The sequence below is a fragment of the Dreissena polymorpha genome, chromosome 6 (assembly GCF_020536995.1).
Source record: "Dreissena polymorpha isolate Duluth1 chromosome 6, UMN_Dpol_1.0, whole genome shotgun sequence".
NCBI lineage: Eukaryota > Metazoa > Mollusca > Bivalvia > Myida > Dreissenidae > Dreissena > Dreissena polymorpha.
Window position 1 is genome coordinate 24,531,202 of NC_068360.1, and position 19,615 is coordinate 24,550,816.

At 36.7% G+C, this 19,615-nt stretch overlaps 2 protein-coding genes across 4 annotated transcripts; both read left to right on the forward strand.

Annotated features, from left to right (window-relative positions):
• Nucleotides 1–3,205: 3,205 nt before the first annotated feature.
• Nucleotides 3,206–10,820, forward strand: LOC127835211 (uncharacterized). 2 transcript variants are annotated; one of them, XM_052361534.1, is made up of 5 exons: nucleotides 3,206–3,316; nucleotides 7,847–7,898; nucleotides 8,826–8,950; nucleotides 9,197–9,343; nucleotides 10,631–10,820. In XM_052361534.1, exons 2-5 carry the CDS (start codon nucleotides 7,855–7,857, stop codon nucleotides 10,729–10,731), a joined length of 417 nt encoding a protein of 138 aa, XP_052217494.1. In that variant the 5' UTR covers nucleotides 3,206–3,316; nucleotides 7,847–7,854; the 3' UTR covers nucleotides 10,732–10,820. The 2 variants fall into 2 exon arrangements, with proteins under 2 accessions (XP_052217494.1, XP_052217493.1); XM_052361533.1 differs by lacking the exon at nucleotides 3,206–3,316 and adding an exon at nucleotides 7,154–7,302.
• A 3,064-nt stretch (nucleotides 10,821–13,884) lies between these two features.
• LOC127834733 (uncharacterized) lies at nucleotides 13,885–19,201 on the forward strand. Of its 2 annotated transcripts, none has more exons than XM_052360765.1 (5): nucleotides 13,885–13,999; nucleotides 14,242–14,282; nucleotides 16,904–17,037; nucleotides 18,162–18,317; nucleotides 19,003–19,201. In XM_052360765.1, exons 1-5 carry the CDS (start codon nucleotides 13,997–13,999, stop codon nucleotides 19,104–19,106), a joined length of 438 nt encoding a protein of 145 aa, XP_052216725.1. In that variant the 5' UTR covers nucleotides 13,885–13,996; the 3' UTR covers nucleotides 19,107–19,201. The 2 variants fall into 2 exon arrangements, with proteins under 2 accessions (XP_052216725.1, XP_052216726.1); XM_052360766.1 differs by having other exon boundaries at nucleotides 13,929–14,004.
• Nucleotides 19,202–19,615: the final 414 nt, after the last annotated feature.

Below are 19,615 nucleotides of genomic sequence, written 5' to 3' on the forward strand. Positions count from 1 at the left end.
TCTTTTGGAAGCCAAAACCTTTCGAGAAGTTTCAAACTCTCTGTCATCCAAAATGCTGTGGGAATATTTATTTTCCCTTAAATATCTGGAAAAAATCACATTTAAACAATTGATTTTCATTCTTTTTTTTTAAACTTGACCCATGTACAGAATTATTTGATTTTTTTAACTGGATATAATTTGAAAATTATGGGCATTATTTACATTATGTTCGAGATATTATTTTTTCTTAAACCGTTAATATCATTGTGCGGTTAATATTCAATTTACATATTGTTTTGTTTAATAACTTTTATACATTTATTTGCCACTTAATTAAATTTTATTTTCATAGATGTGTGCAATTATAACCAATCAGGTTAACATAACAACTATAAAGCATAATTACACAGCTATAACATTTCATGCTGTTTAAATATTTTAATTTAATCACTTTATGTTGGATGTAGTAAATTAACTCAACAGCAAGGTCGACATGTTTTAATGTTTTATGGATAGGGTGTCCGTCTAGCCACTGGGAGGTGATGGGTTCGATCACCATCGTGCAAGCGTTCTTAAGATCTCTCTCAAAGACACATAGTAATGGTTCTAAGCCCAGAAAATGGACTCGAGAATGTTTATATAAGCCTTAGGCTTTCGATGGACTCAAGCTTAAATATATAGGTTAAAACTATCTCTACAGCAGTGAGTAATACAGTACTACAACAACATTGCATGATCATCACTGAAATACTATTTCGATTCAATGTTGATTGTTTATACACTGAGCACTTTATTCTACTATGTTTTTGGTGTATAAATATGAATTTCTTTTACAAACCGGTCAATGCCTCGATGGTAGCTTGTGAGTGTGTCAGGCTCATACTCAGACCCGTCGGCTTTACGGATGGACAGGAGGAATGAACCTATGTAGTTGTCAAGTTCAGTGGTCATGATGTCACAGACAGATCTTGTTTCATTGCGTGGTGGTTCTGATAGCCAGCGTTGGAAATGGCGCATACATAATTCAGTTTTGCGGCTAGTGTTCACATTTTTCATACTTTGAACAAAATTTGTCTTTTCATCTTCTGTTACATGTACAAATGTTGGTTGTTTACGTGTTTCACCTTGAGCATGACTATTTTCATTCATCTGTTCCATTTGATTTCTTTGGTCTTGTGAACTTAAATCTATATTTTGATGCAGATCAGACTTACTTTCATCGGGCAGCTGGACACCTGCTTCTAAAAGAGTGGACACTGCACTTGTTTCAGTATTTTCAGTGCTACTGACATTTTCATTCTCTCCAGAATTATGAACAGCCGTTTCAAATAGTTCATTTTCAAAAAAAATATCGTCAATAAAGTCAAATAAACCGATCGATGACCATTCCGCTATGTCCATGGTCGAAAATTCGGCCATATTTACTCTCTGGTCAAACTGCAATCTCCACGCTGAGTTGTCGTTCCTTGCTCTCACATACAACTCTGCATAAGGCTCAGCACGCCATTTTGTCTACCAAATAGCTAAAACCGAACAAACGCATACAATGTATATTTTAGTGGATATTTATGATCGCATGCATTTAATTAAGAAATATGACTTTTAAATGTACGATAAATCGTGCAAAAACTTGTGAGTTTTAATGCAACTCTTTGGAACTATTTTATTGCCCATTTACACAGATGTAATCATTCCACGCACTTCACAAATGTAAACAATTGTACATGTTTTTTATTGAGTGACGTTAGGCATTGCTTCGACGTATTTATGTATGTCGGTGTCTTAACAAAAAAAAAACATATCAATTTTATAATAATAAATTAAGACTGATATAAGATATCATGGTATGAGATGGTTTTCTTTAATGCAGTTAATGCAATGTAACCGTCGTGCAAGAGATTGTTTAATATACTGTAACCTCACTAATGAACGCTTGGAATGATCATGACATGAATGAGACGCTTTCATAACAATAGTCCGTTCTGAGCCCAACACAGAGGTGAATGTAATGTGACCGTCGTGAAAGAGATTGGTCAAACTGCAGACGACGTATCTAATAATACTACACAGGGGGCTTTCCTATTTTCGCTACGCGTAGTGTGACGTCATTAAATGGGTCAAAAAAGTAGTCCGGCTTCTAAAAATAGTAGTATGGTAATACGGAATTGGAAACAGCGAGTAGCGTAATACGGGATTTTTTATTTCAACGATTGATACAACCTGTATTTTGTTAAAAGCATTCAACAGGTATATAATAAATAGAAGAACTGATTTTATAAATATATTAAGAAACTGGACTTGTGGAAATAACTGTTATATATAAAAGAACTGATTACAACGATGAAATAGACATTTATTTCTTATATTTGTAACCAGATAAACTGAAGATAGTATATATAATAATAAATAACGTCTTTGTTCATTTATTATCCCGTTCAAGAGTTATCAAGAACCTAAGAACAAAGAAACTTTCAGTCGTAGGGTTAGAAAAGAGCTAACAGGATTCTGCACATTGATCCAATCATCTATAACATTAAGTTATCAAGTAATCACTTATTATGTATGTGTATTGCTTTACGGTCAATCTTTGCGGTATAATGTGTATTTAAAGTGTTTAAGTAAATGAAACTTATTCATACTTAATCGCGGATATATCTTGGATATTTATGTGAGATATAATGTTGGAACATGGGTTATATTAGGATTCGACCTATGCCCCAGCAGCATAAAATTATGGTAGTAAAAGGATGACAATTCATAAATAAATGAGCCAAGATCCGGACTTTGTATGAAGCGACAATCAGAGGCCCAGGCAGGTACGTTACAATGTATGACACAGTCACATCAGAGTTCATTTCAACGTCGATTGTCTTTCTACAAACATTTCTTGATTAACTGTCGCCAATGTGTACATGTAGACTTCATTATATCACATGCAATTTTATGTTATTGAAACATTTAGGGTTCAATACACAGCCCACTCCCGGTAGGGGACGCGTACATATAGTTGCACTACATATATTCTCTGTTAAAATATGAATCGCAAGGCTTTGTAATACGTGTGCATGTACTAGATCAGTGCACGAAATGAAAGTGAACAAAATACGTTGTCACGAACATCTTATCAGCTAAACTCCAGATGAAAGTTTTTAAACACGTACATTTTTGGAAAAATAGCTTTAAATAGACAAGTCGTAGTGATAAAGGGCTGACCTAACGAAAAACCTGTTCTACATAAAGTACAGATGCCACTCGAAAACGTGACATAATCATATATAAGGATATAGTTTGTTTGAGAAGAGCATATTTTGTCGAAGAAACCCGGTTTTGTAAGGTGCGTAAATTTATATTACTTTGATATTTGTGGGCGACTGCTCGTTTGTTTTTCATTGATTTTACAATTAACAAATACAAGTTATCGTCATTTTGGTCTGATATTGTTCTTAAACATTTATCGAAAATAAATAAGTAACACTTAAAGAATAATATAATTATCTGTATTGATAAAATTCTTCATGTAAGGAAGAGGCTGACAGCCCCGTTAGGCTACTGTTTTTATAGATAATAGTTTAGCCCGTATTAGGCAATGTTGTTGTAGCGTCACGTGACTTTCTAGCGTATATGAACGGTGTCTTGAATGGTCGAGTTTAGTTATGAAGCCTGTCACCGTAGGAAGCGTGTCGAGAGGGGAAAGGGCAACTGACTGTCAATACAAAATAAAGTATATAAGGTAGTTTTGGCTTCACAGTAGTCTCCTAGCAATGTTAGGGATTAAGTGAGCCAAAACATTTCATATATCTAAACCCTGTTAGAAGAACAGAGTATTAGCAGACCGGTGCCCTGGTTTTCCTGGTGTAGATCTAGTAGCTTCTGCGTGACGGTGCCGTTACAAGCATAGGTTTCATGCTCGAGGTTTGGAGTGCATGCCGCATGGTGACTCCAGGACTCCAGTTTTCAGTTTTGAAACGCCCAGATAAACTTGTATTGCCCACTGTGTGCATGATATATGGGTGGACTGTTTTAAGGCATAGGTATTCTAGCCGGCGTAGTAAACGCATGGTGACTGTATTTAAAAATCACCAAGGCATGCGTTTTTAGGTGTCTCAGTTATTGTTGTTAGTTTTGATTGAAATTAATTAATGCATGTTTATATGCCCCAATCATTTGGTTAGAATATCTAATCATAAGCTATGTAGGCTGAAGGAAACTTATTTTTATATCTAAACAGTGATCAGGCCCCCGTATACGTTACATTATGTGCAAGACTTTATTTATTAAGTCTTTTTCTGGCAATGCTTATTATTTCAAGTTCCTCAAAACAAATAGAAAATTGTTTGCTTTATGATGTACCGCAATATTGATTAAAACTTTCGTTAAAAAGTAAAACTTTCAGGGCTTTCATTTGACCCAAGACTTTGTGTTTTGATGCTCAGAAATTGTGTTTGACTTAATGTTGTGAAGGTTATTCCTATGCAAAAAACCGGATATATCATGAATTTTATGTGAGATAAAATGTTTGAACAAGGGTTATAGTAGGATTCGACTTATGCCCCAGAAGCATAAAATTATGTTTGTCAAGGATGACGATTCATAAATAAATGAGCCAAGAGCCGGACTTAATTGACAAAACTTAGGCTATACACGACCATTTGCCGTAATAGATGTATGTTATTTTAACTGATGAAAATATGGGTTGGCATATGATCGAATTATTCACGGCACAGAATATTAAATATATTTTAGTTAATGTCAAATAAACTCAAGTAAAGGTCATGATTTGCAGATAATCGAGGCTTCGAGAACTCTCATTATTATGGAGCCACAATCATAAGTCCAAGCAGATACGTAACAATGAATGACACAGTCACATCAGAGTTCATTTCAACGCCGACTGTCATTTTACAAACTTTTCTTGTTGAACTGTCGCCAATGTGTACATGTAGACTTCATTATATCACATGCAATTTTATGTTATTGAAGCATTGAGGGTTCAATAAACAGCCCGATCCCAGAAGAGGGCTCGTACATATATTTGCACTACATATGGTCTCTATTTAAATATATATCGCGTGTCTTTGAAATCGATCAATGGGGAGTAACTGCGCATGTAATAGACTCCAATAATTACTCCCCTTTATGGGGAGTAGCAAAGGGCAATCCAAAAATACTTACCGTGTGTAAAACACCAGGTTTTTACACTATATGATGATGACATGTCGTTTGAATCTATGTTAGTGTATCTTAGCACTATATTGCAGTCTTTCGTGGAAGGGAAAACCTGTGAAGTATATTAAGTATATTCGCCTATTATGTCTTTATTTTCGTTTTCGCTTCAAGACATGTCCTCGGCGGATAAGTTACACTGAAAAAAGGGACGTTTCCTATGCTCGTTTCAATCTGTTTATTTTCCTTGGGGATTAACAATTATATATATATATATATAATTGTTAATCCCCAAGGAAAATAAACAGATTGAAACGAGCATATGAAACGTCCCTTTTTTCAGTGTAACTTATCCGCCGAGGACATGTCTTGAAGCGAAAACGAAAATATATATATAGTACAATCGAGTATATACACATACAAGAGCTAATATATAATCGATTGTACTTCATTGCTTATAATATGTATTGTTATGCCTTGTAGTATCTCATACCATGTTTATTGTTGTGCAGTTTAAAGAAAACAATTGTCATTTGTATATTATTAATCACTCATCTATCACTCCTTCATCACGTAAATAGTTTAAGGATAGCACATATAAGCTGAAATGATGATTTTGAATGAATATTTAAAAGATCACTTACCAAAATTGTTTGCTAAAACTTACTGCCAATGTCCGTCTGCAACGAATTCCGGCGTCATCTCGGAAGTTATGTTATTGCATATTTATAGTAAAATGCTTATTTTTAATATAAGTTATCATCCATTGTTGTAAACTGTTAGTAATTATTGATATATTTGTTAAACTTGCCATTCGTAAGCATCGTTTTGACAGCTGCATGTTTCGGATATTTTGTGCCAAAATATTTCCTCTCTGTTAAAATGGCAAATTCATTTAGGTTAGAAAGTGCTTTATGCGTTTATTGTTGTATGTAAAGTTTTATAGTTGCAACATATTTAATTACAAATTGTTATTGTAAGTACATGTAAGAAAAGGTAGCCTTATTGTTGAATATTTGTCGCGGCAGAACTACGTTAAGGATTTAGGATTCCTAAATGCATTTGATTGGTTGTTGTAATTCTAAGTCATTTTGATTGATTATTGCTCAGAATCCTAATCCTAAGTTGCTGAGCGACAGGTATAAATAGCGCGGATAAACAACATTATGTATCTTTCATGATCACAAAGGTTCCGTTCTTTACGGCATAAAAATCAGATATATATAAATTATTTAGATCTTACATTCTGAAAATGGTAAGCTATTTTACAAGTTAAAATAAACTTTACATCTTTGGTATTTTACAGTATTTAGTACAGTAAAAAAGATTCATCTTATGAACTCTAGAGAGCCTAAGAATGTACTGCGCTATATAGAAAATACTTGTCATAAGATCTGTGTTTGAAGTCTACATTGAAGTGCTTTGAGAAACATGTTGACGTTATATTATATTACTAGTAATTCTTAGTATATGCAAATAAAAGACGTTGAAAACATGAACCGCATTTGTTCTACAGCCATACTGACAATAGGGGCTAAACTATAGACTGGTTACAACTAAATGGTAACGTACACTACAGTATTTTATGATATGCTCTTCGTGATTGGAGGAAAATAAAAGTCTATCCATCTATTTGTATCGTCTATCCATCTATTTGTGATACACGTGCATAACCTAGATCAGTACACGAAATGGCATTGAACAAAAGGGGAAGCGGAAAACGACAACGAGCGAGGCATGGCATTGTAATGCGCAATGGGTTGGGGGTTAGAGGGTAAGGGTTAGGGTCGGGTTTGGGTTAAGATTAGCCTTAACCCATACCTTAACCCTAACCCGGCCACTTACCCTAACCCTAACCTAACCATAACCCAGGGTTATCTCCCCTATACCATGCCTCGCTCGTTGTAATTGTCCTCTTCCCGAACAAAAGGCGATGGTATGGACATCTTATCAGCTAAACTCTAGGTGAACGTTTTTAAACACGTGAATGTGTTTAAAAAAGGTTAACTTTAACAGGTCGTAATGATGGATAACCTAGCGAAAACCCTGTCTTACATAAACTATTGATGGCACTCGAAAACGTGACATAAACATATATAAGAATATAGAGTTTGTCTGAGAAGAGAATATTTTGTCGAAGAAACCCGGTTTTGTAAGGTGCGTAAATTCCTATATTTTTGATAAGTGTTCGCGATTTTAAGAGAAACCAACGCACGGAGCCCAAGTGATTTGGAAATATTGTGTTTATTTAAAACAGTGAATTAACTTATGATATATACATATTACTATTTACTACTCACAAGAAACACCAGGTAATCTGATAAAAACAAAATTAAATGGAACTTCGTTATCATTTTTATTAACTGATTGAAATATATATATATCGTTTAAAAATACAAATATATTGCATATATATATATATATATATATAATATATATATATATATATATATATATATATATATATATATATATATATATATATATATATATATATATATATATATATATATATGCAAATAATTCCTAATCTACAACTTAAATTTAAAAGTTCGTTAAGTCGTTGCAACACAACTTTCACAAGCAATAAGAGCTTCCGTATTGTTATCACATGTTTTTCCCCACTGCGCCGTATTCTATTCCGCATAATAATTGTATATATGAAAACGATGGATCATAATGTTTGTTTTAATTTTAACAGGACTCACCATGTTGGCGATATTACTCGTGTGCTCGTTGGCGGCTGTTAATGCGTAAGTAGAATTCCTCTAGAAAATCTCTTATAACTAACTAGCACCTTATCACATTTATGCTAAGTGAACTCTCCCATCCTTCTAAATTGGATCAATATATTTCCAGAATAAGGGATGTCTAGTATATTTATTTCTATATTTAGAATATTTCTTACAGAAATTCCTTTAATCAAACAGCGCAGAACCTGATGAGACGCCGAATCATTCACCGTCTCATCTGGGTCTACGCTGTTTGCCAAGGCGTTTTTTCTAGACGCTAGGCATAAATGGGATAAGTATACACGGTATCTACACGACCATGTTTTTATTGACATTGTAACGTGGTAGTCCGTGTCGTAACGGAACGCTTAACAGCACATGCATGCTTAATCATTAATGATAATAATAGGTATTCTCCTTTGGCCATCGTATGCATTGTCGGAAAATCCACAACTGCTTCTAGTTTAAAAACAATAATAACGTGTTTAGTACTACCGAGTTTTGCACGTGCGATCGTCGAAAGTTGCTTTGTCAATTTGAGCCGTGTTGCCCGCTAATAATTTTCTGGCCATCCTACAAGACGGTTAGTATGTGCAGACGCTTCAATTCGTTATGTCTTCGACCAATGCGAGACTATGCGTGTAAGCCTTCAACCGCATATCTGGATATCTAGATGTCAGTTGATCGTACTGCTACTATAAGAACTTTACATATTATGAGCGTCTGCCTTCAACAGTCTTTTTGCGCATCAATTACGAGTACTAAATGAACGATGGCATGGGGATTTCGACTGAAATATATTTTTCTTTAAGTGCACACGTGAATGTGCAAATATACGCGCATACGTAGAAGTCTCCGCGTGCTCATGCAATCAAAAATATAATTCGGCTGCAAAGTCCATCCCATCGTAGAACGATTCGCCTTACTTTTTATATTTCTGTCCTGCAGTATCAACACTCAGGATATCCGGAGGTACATGGATGTCAGCTTCGCACACTACGACCACAGTCCCCTGGATGGGCTGGTCGAAGAGAACGAGTGGGACGCGACTATCTACAGGGAGGACCTCAACAGTAAGCGATCGACTGCATGGCTGTTTAGGCTATCTGGCGTTTTGCACATGTTCGAATGGGAGGGACGCAGCAATCTATATGGAAGACATTAGCAGTACATGATTACATAAATAGGCTTGAAATGGTGGTTTGGGGCATGATGATGATGATCATGATGATGATGATAATGATGGTGATGGATACATGCATATCGAAAACCCATCTACGTGCTTCGTCTGCTTTATATCCGGTCATGTGTTCTTGCAGACGACACTTGCGTGACGCTACAAGAGTACCTGGCCGTTCACACTTGCCCACAGGCCGCTGCTCTATACCATCACTACGACCACAACAGCGACTCGTGCCTCAAAGTGGCCGATATGTCCCAAGAGTTCCACCTCATCGATCATAGCGGTAAATTAGCCGCACTCTGTACAAAAAAGTGGGGTTCAATACATGCAAAAACAGGCTAATCAGGGACAACAATTTCCGCTTTCATTGTACTTTAAAGAAAGAATCTTTTTGACGAAAATCCAGTTTAGGCGGAAAGTGTCGTCTCTGATTAACCTGTGCGGAATTCACAGAATGATTGACGACGACAGTGACGTCACTTTAAACTCATGCATTTAGCCCCATTTTATCATGTTGATTTGAGCGTTCCGATAGTTACCTTGATCGATCTAAACGGTACTTACATAAGCGTTCCGTCCTATATTGTTGTGTCGTTTTTCATGTTTGCATTAGGTTTTTGCCTTTGAAGTTGTGTACGAAATTTACCATTTTCTTCCTTGTCTGAGACAACATACGACCTTTATGTCAGCACTTGAGGGAAGTTTAGTTTTCGATAAAAAGTAGGTTTTGTAAACGCTCAAGTTTGATTGGGAACTCTCTGTTCATAAATTACATGTTTACTGCATTCAAGAGAAAACAAGAGCTGTCTCCATAGGATGGCATATGCCCCGATAAACGCTTTGATAGAAGTTATGAGCATTTTTCGAAACCTAAATGCATATTTCGAAACCTAAACGCGGACCCTAAATTCAAGGTCAAGGTTAAAGGGGTCAAAATTTGTGAGCGTATGGAAAGGCATTGTCCATATACACATGCATACCAAATATGAATGTAAATTCTGAAGCGACATATGAGCATTTTTCGAAACCTAAACGCAAAGTGTGACGGACAGACGAAAGGACGGACTGACAGACGGACAGTGTGATCACTATATGCCCTCCTTAGAAGGCATAAAAAAAATATATTATTGTTATTCGATCCGAACGCGTGGGTATTGAGAATCATAGATAATTGTGATAATGACCTTTTTGGTTTTTGTTTATCAGGTGTTCAGTTTAGACCAAGATTGATTTTAGAATGTACGTTGTTGTAAAAAACGTGATTGAAACTATGTCAGTTATCGATGGGCTTATCATATGTGTCTTGTTCTGTGAAAATTGGGCAAAATGCATGTGCGTAGAGTGTCGTCCCAGATTAGCCTGTGCAGTCCGCACAGGCTAATCAGGGGCGACACTTTCCGCCTAAACTTGATTTTCTGTAAGGAGGCACTTCCTTGAAACTAAAAATACCATAAAAGCGGAAAGTGTCGTCCCTGATTAGCCCGTGCGGGCTGCACAGGCTAATCTGGGACGACACTTTACGCACATGCATTAAGCCCAGTTTTCTCAGAACGCGGCTCCGCTATTGCAGGTGACAACGTTGTATCGCTGCACGAGTGGGAGCTGTACTTCCAACATTTGACCCAGAAACTTTTCGGACATCTTATCCATGGTCCCGGGAGCGGAAGATAAGCGAATGGTCGTGTTCATCATCTTTGTACATTGCATTTATAATGAATACATTTGTTATTTATTTCAAATAAACTTGTTATATGCAGTCATTTATTTATTGTTTGTTAATGTACTTATAAATATATAATACAAATCTGAACAATATAACGGTAAGGGGAGATACACATGTACATAATTATATGCTATGTATTTCCATAGATAATATATTGTTTCAACGCTAAACGCATTGAAATCTGCAATCGCTGAAGATACAAAGGTAAATAGCGCCCACACTTATTAATTCAGGTAATAAGGCTTACATGCGACAGATCATCGATTACGTCCACAGAAGCTCTTATAAAACACAAATTTAAACCTACCGCAACGTTAATAATTTTTTTCGATATCTGCAAACACAAACATGTGTAATGTGCTACCTTGCAAATGGACATTTTTCATTATAAATACGTATATCCCTAATAAAATACGCGTGCTATGACCGTTATTGAAATACAACCGTTTTCATCTGATGGCCGTTATGGATTCATAGATTTTTCTTGAATTTTGCGTTGCTTGCATTTGTCAAATATAAATAAATGTTCTATACCATTCTTATGTGTGAATTTAGCACACAAAAACAACACATTCACCTCGTTATGCTGCTTATTTTCGCTACATTTAAAACAGCTATTCACAAAATAACCACATGGACTAATGGAAATTTATTAATGAAAAACGATCGTTTACACATAACACAAATATACTGCCGTCCTGCAATTAATTAATGGGAACAAATTAAAACAAAACGGAATTACCGTAATTACTCTAAGTTTTCAGACACTCAATTTTTCAGGACACCGCCTGTTTGGCCAAAATAAATATTTTCGTGACACTAAATTTTCAGACACACAGGTTTTTGCTCAAAATTAATCACTCGAAATTTTCCGACAGTTTTTTTACAGCGCTATTTTACCAGATTTCTGCGTTGTTTTCCTTTTTAGTTCACTTTGATCATGCGTTTTTATGACCGGATAAAGGTCATTAAAACTGGCGGATGAACGCTCGAAGACCATGGACCATTACATTTGCTTTATTGTGTAAATAAAAATGTAAACCGGTTATAAAATCACCTCAGGAAGCTACCAATGACATGTACTAAGTATTCCAGAACGTAACGCACCCTATTTCGAGTCATACAAACAATTGAAGATGTAAGACGACTGATGAACGAACAAAGAATTAACAGTTTTTTATTTTATTGCAAAAATTTTATATTACAGATTCAGACAAGAGAATCGGTAAATAAATTATTCGTGTTCTGAGAAAACTGGGAATAATGCATGTGCGTAAAGTGTCGTCCCAGATTAGCCTTTGCAGTTCGCACAGGCTAATTAGGAACGACACTTTCCGCTTTTATGACATTTTTCGTTTAAATGAAGTCTCTTCTTAGCAAAAATCCAATTTAGGCGGAAAGTGTCGTCCCTGATTAGCCTGTGCGGACTGCACAGGCTAATCTGGGACGACACTTTACGCACATGCATAAAGCCAAGTTTTCTCAGAACACGACTCATTTGTTTATGTTTATTTCCGAAAAGACTTTCGTTGTCATTGAACGGAAGCTGAGACTGACATAATTACGCCAGTTCATCGCCTAATATTTCATGGCTTGATTTTTAAAACGAAATTCGATAGCAGTAAGTAATTGATCAGTTGGAATAATTTTTACCCCAAAGCAATAGCGTGAAACTACTTGAATGAGGACGTTATCGAGTCCTTTACCTTAACCACGTTTGTTTCTCAGTCCTCAAAAGATTTTGACCTAAATCGTGATTCACTGTTCTAGTTCTATCTATGACTGCGTCGCCTGTGTTTGGTACAGAAAAGGGACTAACCAGGTCCGTAGACAGGGATTTGAAAAGGGGGTGCGAATTTTCCCATCAACGATTGTTATTGACCAACGAAGTGGCGAAGGGGGAAAGAGCGGGAGGGGTGTCTCCTTCCTGCAATCGGGGCGGGGGGGTTGGAGGTCCTCCTTCTATAAAATTTTGAAAACGAACGTAAAATCATGCATTCTGGTGACGTTTTATCTGTATTTAGATTCGAGACTGAAGTTATAGAGCATTTTTATATGAAAGACTGAAGTTATAGAGCATTTTTATATGAAATTTCACTTTCACTGACCATACTCAGTGACAGATTGACATGAATATGATATAACATACATGTATTCCCCACTACCGTTTTTCAATAACCACCTTTTTCCATCAGTCACGGAAATACACTATTTTATACGGTGTTACGGTGTTGAACCCGACACTAGTATGCGCGCACACACTTTGTTTACATATGCATCAACACATTTATAGAATGTAGAAGCAACCTTAAGAACGGTATAAAATATAATTATTTATTGGAATCTTGGAATCTTGATAAAATGTGTGTATTTTTGCATTCCACAATTTTACCATTCATAAATCAAGCAAATTAAAAGGAAAGATTTGACTTGTTTCTCAATTGTTTGTCCGCTACTATGAATAGAACCAGACGCCTAGCATTGTTCTAAACGTTTTTATAATGTATCGTACAACAAACACTGATTAACAAAACTGGGTCTTCTCTAATCAAAACTAAATGGAAATCATAATGGTATAACTGATTACTTTTATATATAATTTTTTTTACAAATATGTTTTCTTTTTCTAAACGAATTTCAGACAACATATAACAATTAAGGCTTCATAAAGACCCTATAACCACAAATTGCTGGTCCTTTGGTCTCAAAGTCTTAACAATGTATACCAGGACGTTAAAGAAAAAAGTTGGACTTATTTGCCCATCATGCTCAAGATCCGTCAAGTGTTGATAATTATTAAACATTAACGTCCAATTGATCATATGCTATAACGTTTTAAATTCATTATAACAACTGTTTAAGAGTAGGACATATTTCCTAGTGTCAAGTTTGACATAATTACATTGTGGAAAGTTCAGTATGTCGAGCTATCGCGGAAATGACTTCATCAAGAAATTAAATATATGATGATGTGTCGGTAGCCTATTGAATTCAACATTATTGTAACGCTTAAATACGAAGACTCACTGGATTCCGAGAAAAGATAAATAACCGTTTTTTACTCGTCAAAAAATGTTGGGTGCACCCATCCCCCCCCCCACCTGGCTACGGGTATGCTAACGCACACACTTTAACACGAGATGATTACTTTAAATTGTTATCTTTAAACTTAAGCCTACACGTCACGTTTTCACTGTGTATCAGACTAAGGAAATGGTAAGGTTTGTATAAGAAACGTATATAAATTATTCAATGTGTAACTACTTATATTTATAATTCGTTTTCTTGAATCAATTTAGCCGTTTAAATGTATCCAAAGGAAAAGAGATTTTGACATAAAAAAAAGACAAATTCTGAGCGATTACTTAGTGAAGCATCAATTTGAAAATAAGGTTCTCGTATTTTGATCATCGTTTCATAGCATGGCATGGTACATGTATTATCCATTTCTGTCACAGATGTTCCTGATCCTCGTATGCGTTGTAGGAATGGCGGCCGGGTAAGCTCTATTTTTGTATTCACAGCAAAAAAGAAGAGCTTCGCTTTGAGAAAACGAGGTCCTGGGACGACACTTTCTGTTTCAAGTGAATTTTTCGTTTAAAGTCTTCTAAACAAAAATCCAGTCCAGGAGGCGCACATGCATTAAGCCCCATTTTCCCAGAACGAGGCTTATTAAAAAATATCTCCAATCTTTCGATGTGTAGCAACCGTTTAGGAACCGTGTCAATTTATCAGACGTAATCACGTGCGGTAACTCTTAAAGTATTGAAGTTTACTTGGTCGGCGTTCACAAACAGCTTTGAAGAGAAATCTAAAATCCAGGCATCCGTCTTATTTAAAGATCGTATGGCGATTTAAATTCCGATTATTTTTTGAGAGGTTAATTAGCTAAGGACAATCCATTCTTAAAGAATTTCCGTTATTCTGTCAATTTTTTACAGCTTAATATGAAATGAATGTACTCACTGTACTTTGTTTTTTGGATGTTTCCACTGATTTTTGTTAGTATGTGGTTTATATACTCAATTGATTGTTTAAATGAACACACAACACTCTAACGCATAATGTATTATTATCTTAATTAGTCATTTTTTCACGCGTGTATAAATGAGTCGTGTTCTGAGAAAACTGGACATAATGCATGTGCGTTAAGTGTCGTCCCAAATTAGCCTGTGACAATCCGCATATCTGGGACGACACTTTCCGCTGTTATGACATTTTTCGTTTAAAAGGAGTCTCTTCTAGCAAAAATCCAATTTAGGCGGTGATCTGCACAGGCTTATCTGGGACGGCACTTTACGAACATGCATTATGCCCAGTTTTTCAAAACGCGACTCGAATGTCTAAAAATATGAATCACGATGAGCTGTAGTATGCTTAAGTGAATAAAAAAATTGTTTTGTTCTGTTAATTTCTCTCATATCTTAAGTCCATGCTATAGAAAGATAACATATTGAGCACACATAAGTATTAGTTGCAAGCTATAATGTTCGACGTTACTTAACCCTTAAAGCGCTGGAGCTGAATTTTAAAGGCCTTTGCAAACAGTTTGGATCCAGATGAGACGCCACAGAACGTGGCGTCTCATCTTGATCCAAACTGTTTGCTATTCTGATAGTATTCTTTGAAAAAAATCAAAGAAAATGCTAATTTTAGAAATTCAGCAGACGACATTTTAGCAGACGACAAATTACCCAGCATGCAAAGGGTTAAATGTCTCTAACTACTTACTCCTACGTAGTAAATCATGTATTGCAAACACTGATGATAATATGATCACATACATTCGGACATTTGCCAACTAAATTTGATGTACACAAGAGAAATTATTTGGTTCATTACTTAAGTTATAACATTGATCTCTGAAGACGTTATTGGATACAATCCTCAAAACATATATATTCCGTTCACATCACACTTTATATCGAGTAGAATTAAGTTTGTGAGAAAACGCTTGATCCAACCACGTGTTTAGTAGTGCTCGGGACGGTTTCCACTTTTTTTCTAATGGAAAGCATAAGTTGTACGCATTGTGAAATTTCCCATCTTTGTCAATTTTAATATTGTATGCTTGCACAATTATCGATATAAATCATTCAAGCAATAGTAAACTTGTTTATGATGTTATTATGCCAAATGACATTATCACGATAAAGCAATATAATAAAAGAATTGTTTTAATATTATGAAATTACTTAACTTTGTCCATAAGAAGCTTTATGGATACGAGCAAGTAGAACCCGGATGCCCCTACAAGGCCTACATTAACGTTTTGTCTCGAAGACAATAAATGTCAGCAAATAGTACAACTCACGGTGGTGCACAAGTTCACAGGCTTGTCAATGTTTAGAAGTGTTTCATCACTCTCGTAATAGTACGAGAGAGAGAGAGAGATAGAGAGACGAGACGGACGAAGAGAGGAGGAGGAAGAGAGAGAGAGAGAGAGAGAGAGAGAGAAGCGAGATAAGAGAGAGAGAGAGAGATATAGAGAGAGAGAGATATAGAGAGAGAGAATGAGAGGAGAGATAAGAGAAGAGAGAGAGAGAGAGATAAGAGAGAGAGATAGATAGATAGAGAGAGATAGAGACGAGAGAGCGAAGATCTCTAGACACTAGATATATAGAGATAAGTGGAGAGACAGATAGGAGCCGCGATCTCTCTATCTATAGCTCATCTCGATCTCTATCGCAGCGATATGCTCTAGCTGATAAGCTAGCTCGAGAGATCCCACTCTCTCTGCATAGATATATATCTCTAGCTCCTCTCTCTCGTCTCTCTTCCTCTCTCTCTCTCTAATCTCTCGCTCGTCGATCTCCTCTCATCATTCTCGCTTTCTCTCTCCTCTCTCCTTCCTCTCGCTCTCTCCCTATTATATATCTCGCTATATATCTATATATATCGCATCTCGATATATCGCTATCACTCTCTCTATCTCTATATCTATCTCTATATATCTCTACCGCTCTCGCTACTCTCTCTTCTCTCTCTCTATCTTCTATATCTCTAGAGAGAGAGAGAGAGAGAGAGAACCACTCTCTTAAGACAATAATGATTAAAATATGTAAACAACTACGGACCCTGATTTATATTACACCAACTTCCGGTTCCCGCGCAATGCAGGCAGACGCTGCCGCACGGTGCAGATCTCAAGCAGCTGGTGGACGCAAGGTTCAGTCGGCTAGATCACAGCCCCACTGACGGCGTTGTCACAGAGAACGAGTGGGACGTCCTCCTCACGCGCGAGGATTTAAATAGTGAGTGCCTGTCATTATTCTATTCGTAAGCATATCAAGCACCATCATATTTTAAACTACTGCTGCTACTACTGCTGCTGCTACTTCTACTACTACTACTACTACTTCTTCTTCTTCGTCTTCTTCTACTACTACTACTACTACTACTACTACCATTACTTCTACTACTTCTACTATTACTACTACTACTGCTACTGCTACTGTTTCTTCTATTACTACTACTACTACTACTACTACTACTACTACTACTACTACTACTACTACTACCACCACCACTACTACTACTACTACTACTACTACTTCTACTACTACTACTCCTACTACTACTACTACTACTACTACTACTACTACTATTATTATTATTATTACAACAACAACAACTACTACTACTACTACTGCTACTACTGCTGCTGCTGCTTCTGCTACTACAACAACTCCTACTACTACTTCTTCTACTACTACTTCTACTACTGCTGCTGCTGCTACTGCTGCTACTACTACTACTACTACTACTACTACTACTGCTACTGCTACTGCTGCTGCTGCTACTGCTACTGCTACTACTGCTACTACTACTACTACTACTACTACTACTACTACTACTACTACTACTACTACTACTACTACTGCTACTGTTACTGCTACTGCTACTCCTTCTACAACTGCTACTACTACTATTACCGCTACTGCTACTGCTATTACTACTACTACTACTATTACCATAACTACTACTACTACTACTACTACTACTACTACTACTACTACTACTACTACTGCTACTACTACCGCTACTACTACTGCTACTGCTGCTGCTACTACTACTACTACTATAACCTCTACTACTACTACTACTACTACTACTACTACTACTACTACTACTACTAGTAGTACTAGTACTACTACTACTACTACTACTACTACTACCACCACTACTACTACCACTACTGCTACTGCTACTGCTTCTGCTTCTACTACTGCTACTGCTATTGCTACTGCGACTGCTACAACTACTACTACTACAACTACTACTACTACTACCATCACCACCTCCTTAGCCTTCGCCATCCCAATGAGGTTAAGCGCTCCAACAATGAGTTAATCTTGCCTCTAATTTCTGCTTGCAGACGACACGTGCGTGTCGCTGACGGAATACGAGCAAGCGAGCCCGGCCATGCCGACGACGATGGCGACAACGATGTTCCACCACTTCGATCACGACGCTGACGGCTGTCTGAAGGTTTCCGACCTGAGCGCTGAATTTCACCTGGTTGACCATAACGGTAAGAGCGGTAACGGTACATCTTTTATCATTTTTATGGTGTAAATGGATGGTAATAAATTACAAATTGTAACACAAATATCGGCACGGTGTGATAACAAAGTAATAGTGGATTTTTCAGTGCCAAGAACAATACAACATCATACCACGTTATTTTCAAGTCTAAGCATGGAATAATGTAACCACAATTCAATTATTTACCATGCGCCTAAGCGAAATCTGTACTGAAGTGAACATTTCTGTACTAGTTATATACACGGTATGCGAAATCAGTGTGTCTGTGTGTTTTTTTCTAACTGCTAAGATACGAACATGTTTTACTTATTTCTAACTTAAACATTAAGTACAATCAAACATATTTTATGCGAGTAAATAATTCAAGAAAAGCACTTCAGAAGCTAAATAAACATGAGCAACGCAATGACGTGAGATTGGTCATCGTTGTCTCAAAGATTACTTAAAAGTATCCCGGTTACTATAAAGTAAACTACAAATTACCCGGGGTTACGGAAAATATACTAAAAGTATCCCAAAGTAAGGCAGGTGCCATTTTAGCGTATTTTCCGTACCCGGGGTACCTTGATGCACACTAGTACTTAAGACTATCCGAGGTACTTTTACGTAGTACCTGAGCCTACGACGAATAATTTAGCGGCACTGACGGTCTGTTTACGTCACTACCCCAGGAGACAACAGCGTGAGCCTGCACGAGTGGGAGCAGTACTTCACGCACCTGATCACCAAGCTGTTCGGTCATGGCGCAGGTCATGGTAACCCCGTAGGACGCTAAGGTTGCTGGTCACGTGTATTTATATGATTCAGTTGATGTTAAATGCGTATGCTTTTGTATGTGGCAATACGTTTTGGATGTATATTTCGTTCTCATTGTTGTTGTTTTCATCTAACGAGATCAACATTCTATGCGATCTCATTAAAACACCAAATACGTTAGCATCATTAACACTTTGCATGTTGAGAAATTTGACGTCTGCTAAAATGTCGTCTGCTGAATTTCTAAAATTAGCATTTTCTTCGATTTTTTTTCAAAGAATACTATCAGAATAGCAAACAGTTTGGATCCTGATGAGACGCCACGTTCTGTGGCGTCTCATCTGGATCCAAACTGTTTGCAAAGGCCTTCAAAATTCGGTTCCAGCACTGAAAGGGTTAAGTGAAGATTTGAAAGAAACTTTAGCGGCTGAGCTGTCTAAGATTGGTATTGACCAAGATTTCTTGCAAATTTATATGCAACGGGAATATGGACTGCGGATAGAAATGCTAATTTTTGTGTGTTATGGA

Bases quoted from the DNA above. Each gene is read 5' to 3' on its own strand.
- LOC127835211 (XM_052361534.1), top strand. From the start codon at position 7,855: ATGTTGGCGATATTACTCGTGTGCTCGTTGGCGGCTGTTAATGC. The intron at 7,899-8,825 runs GTAAGTAGAATT...TCTGTCCTGCAG, and splicing joins TCGTTGGCGGCTGTTAATGC to TATCAACACTCAGGATATCC. The intron at 9,344-10,630 runs GTAAATTAGCCG...CCGCTATTGCAG, and splicing joins CCACCTCATCGATCATAGCG to GTGACAACGTTGTATCGCTG.
- LOC127834733 (XM_052360765.1), top strand. The intron at 17,038-18,161 runs GTGAGTGCCTGT...TTCTGCTTGCAG, and splicing joins CACGCGCGAGGATTTAAATA to ACGACACGTGCGTGTCGCTG. The intron at 18,318-19,002 runs GTAAGAGCGGTA...TCACTACCCCAG, and splicing joins TCACCTGGTTGACCATAACG to GAGACAACAGCGTGAGCCTG.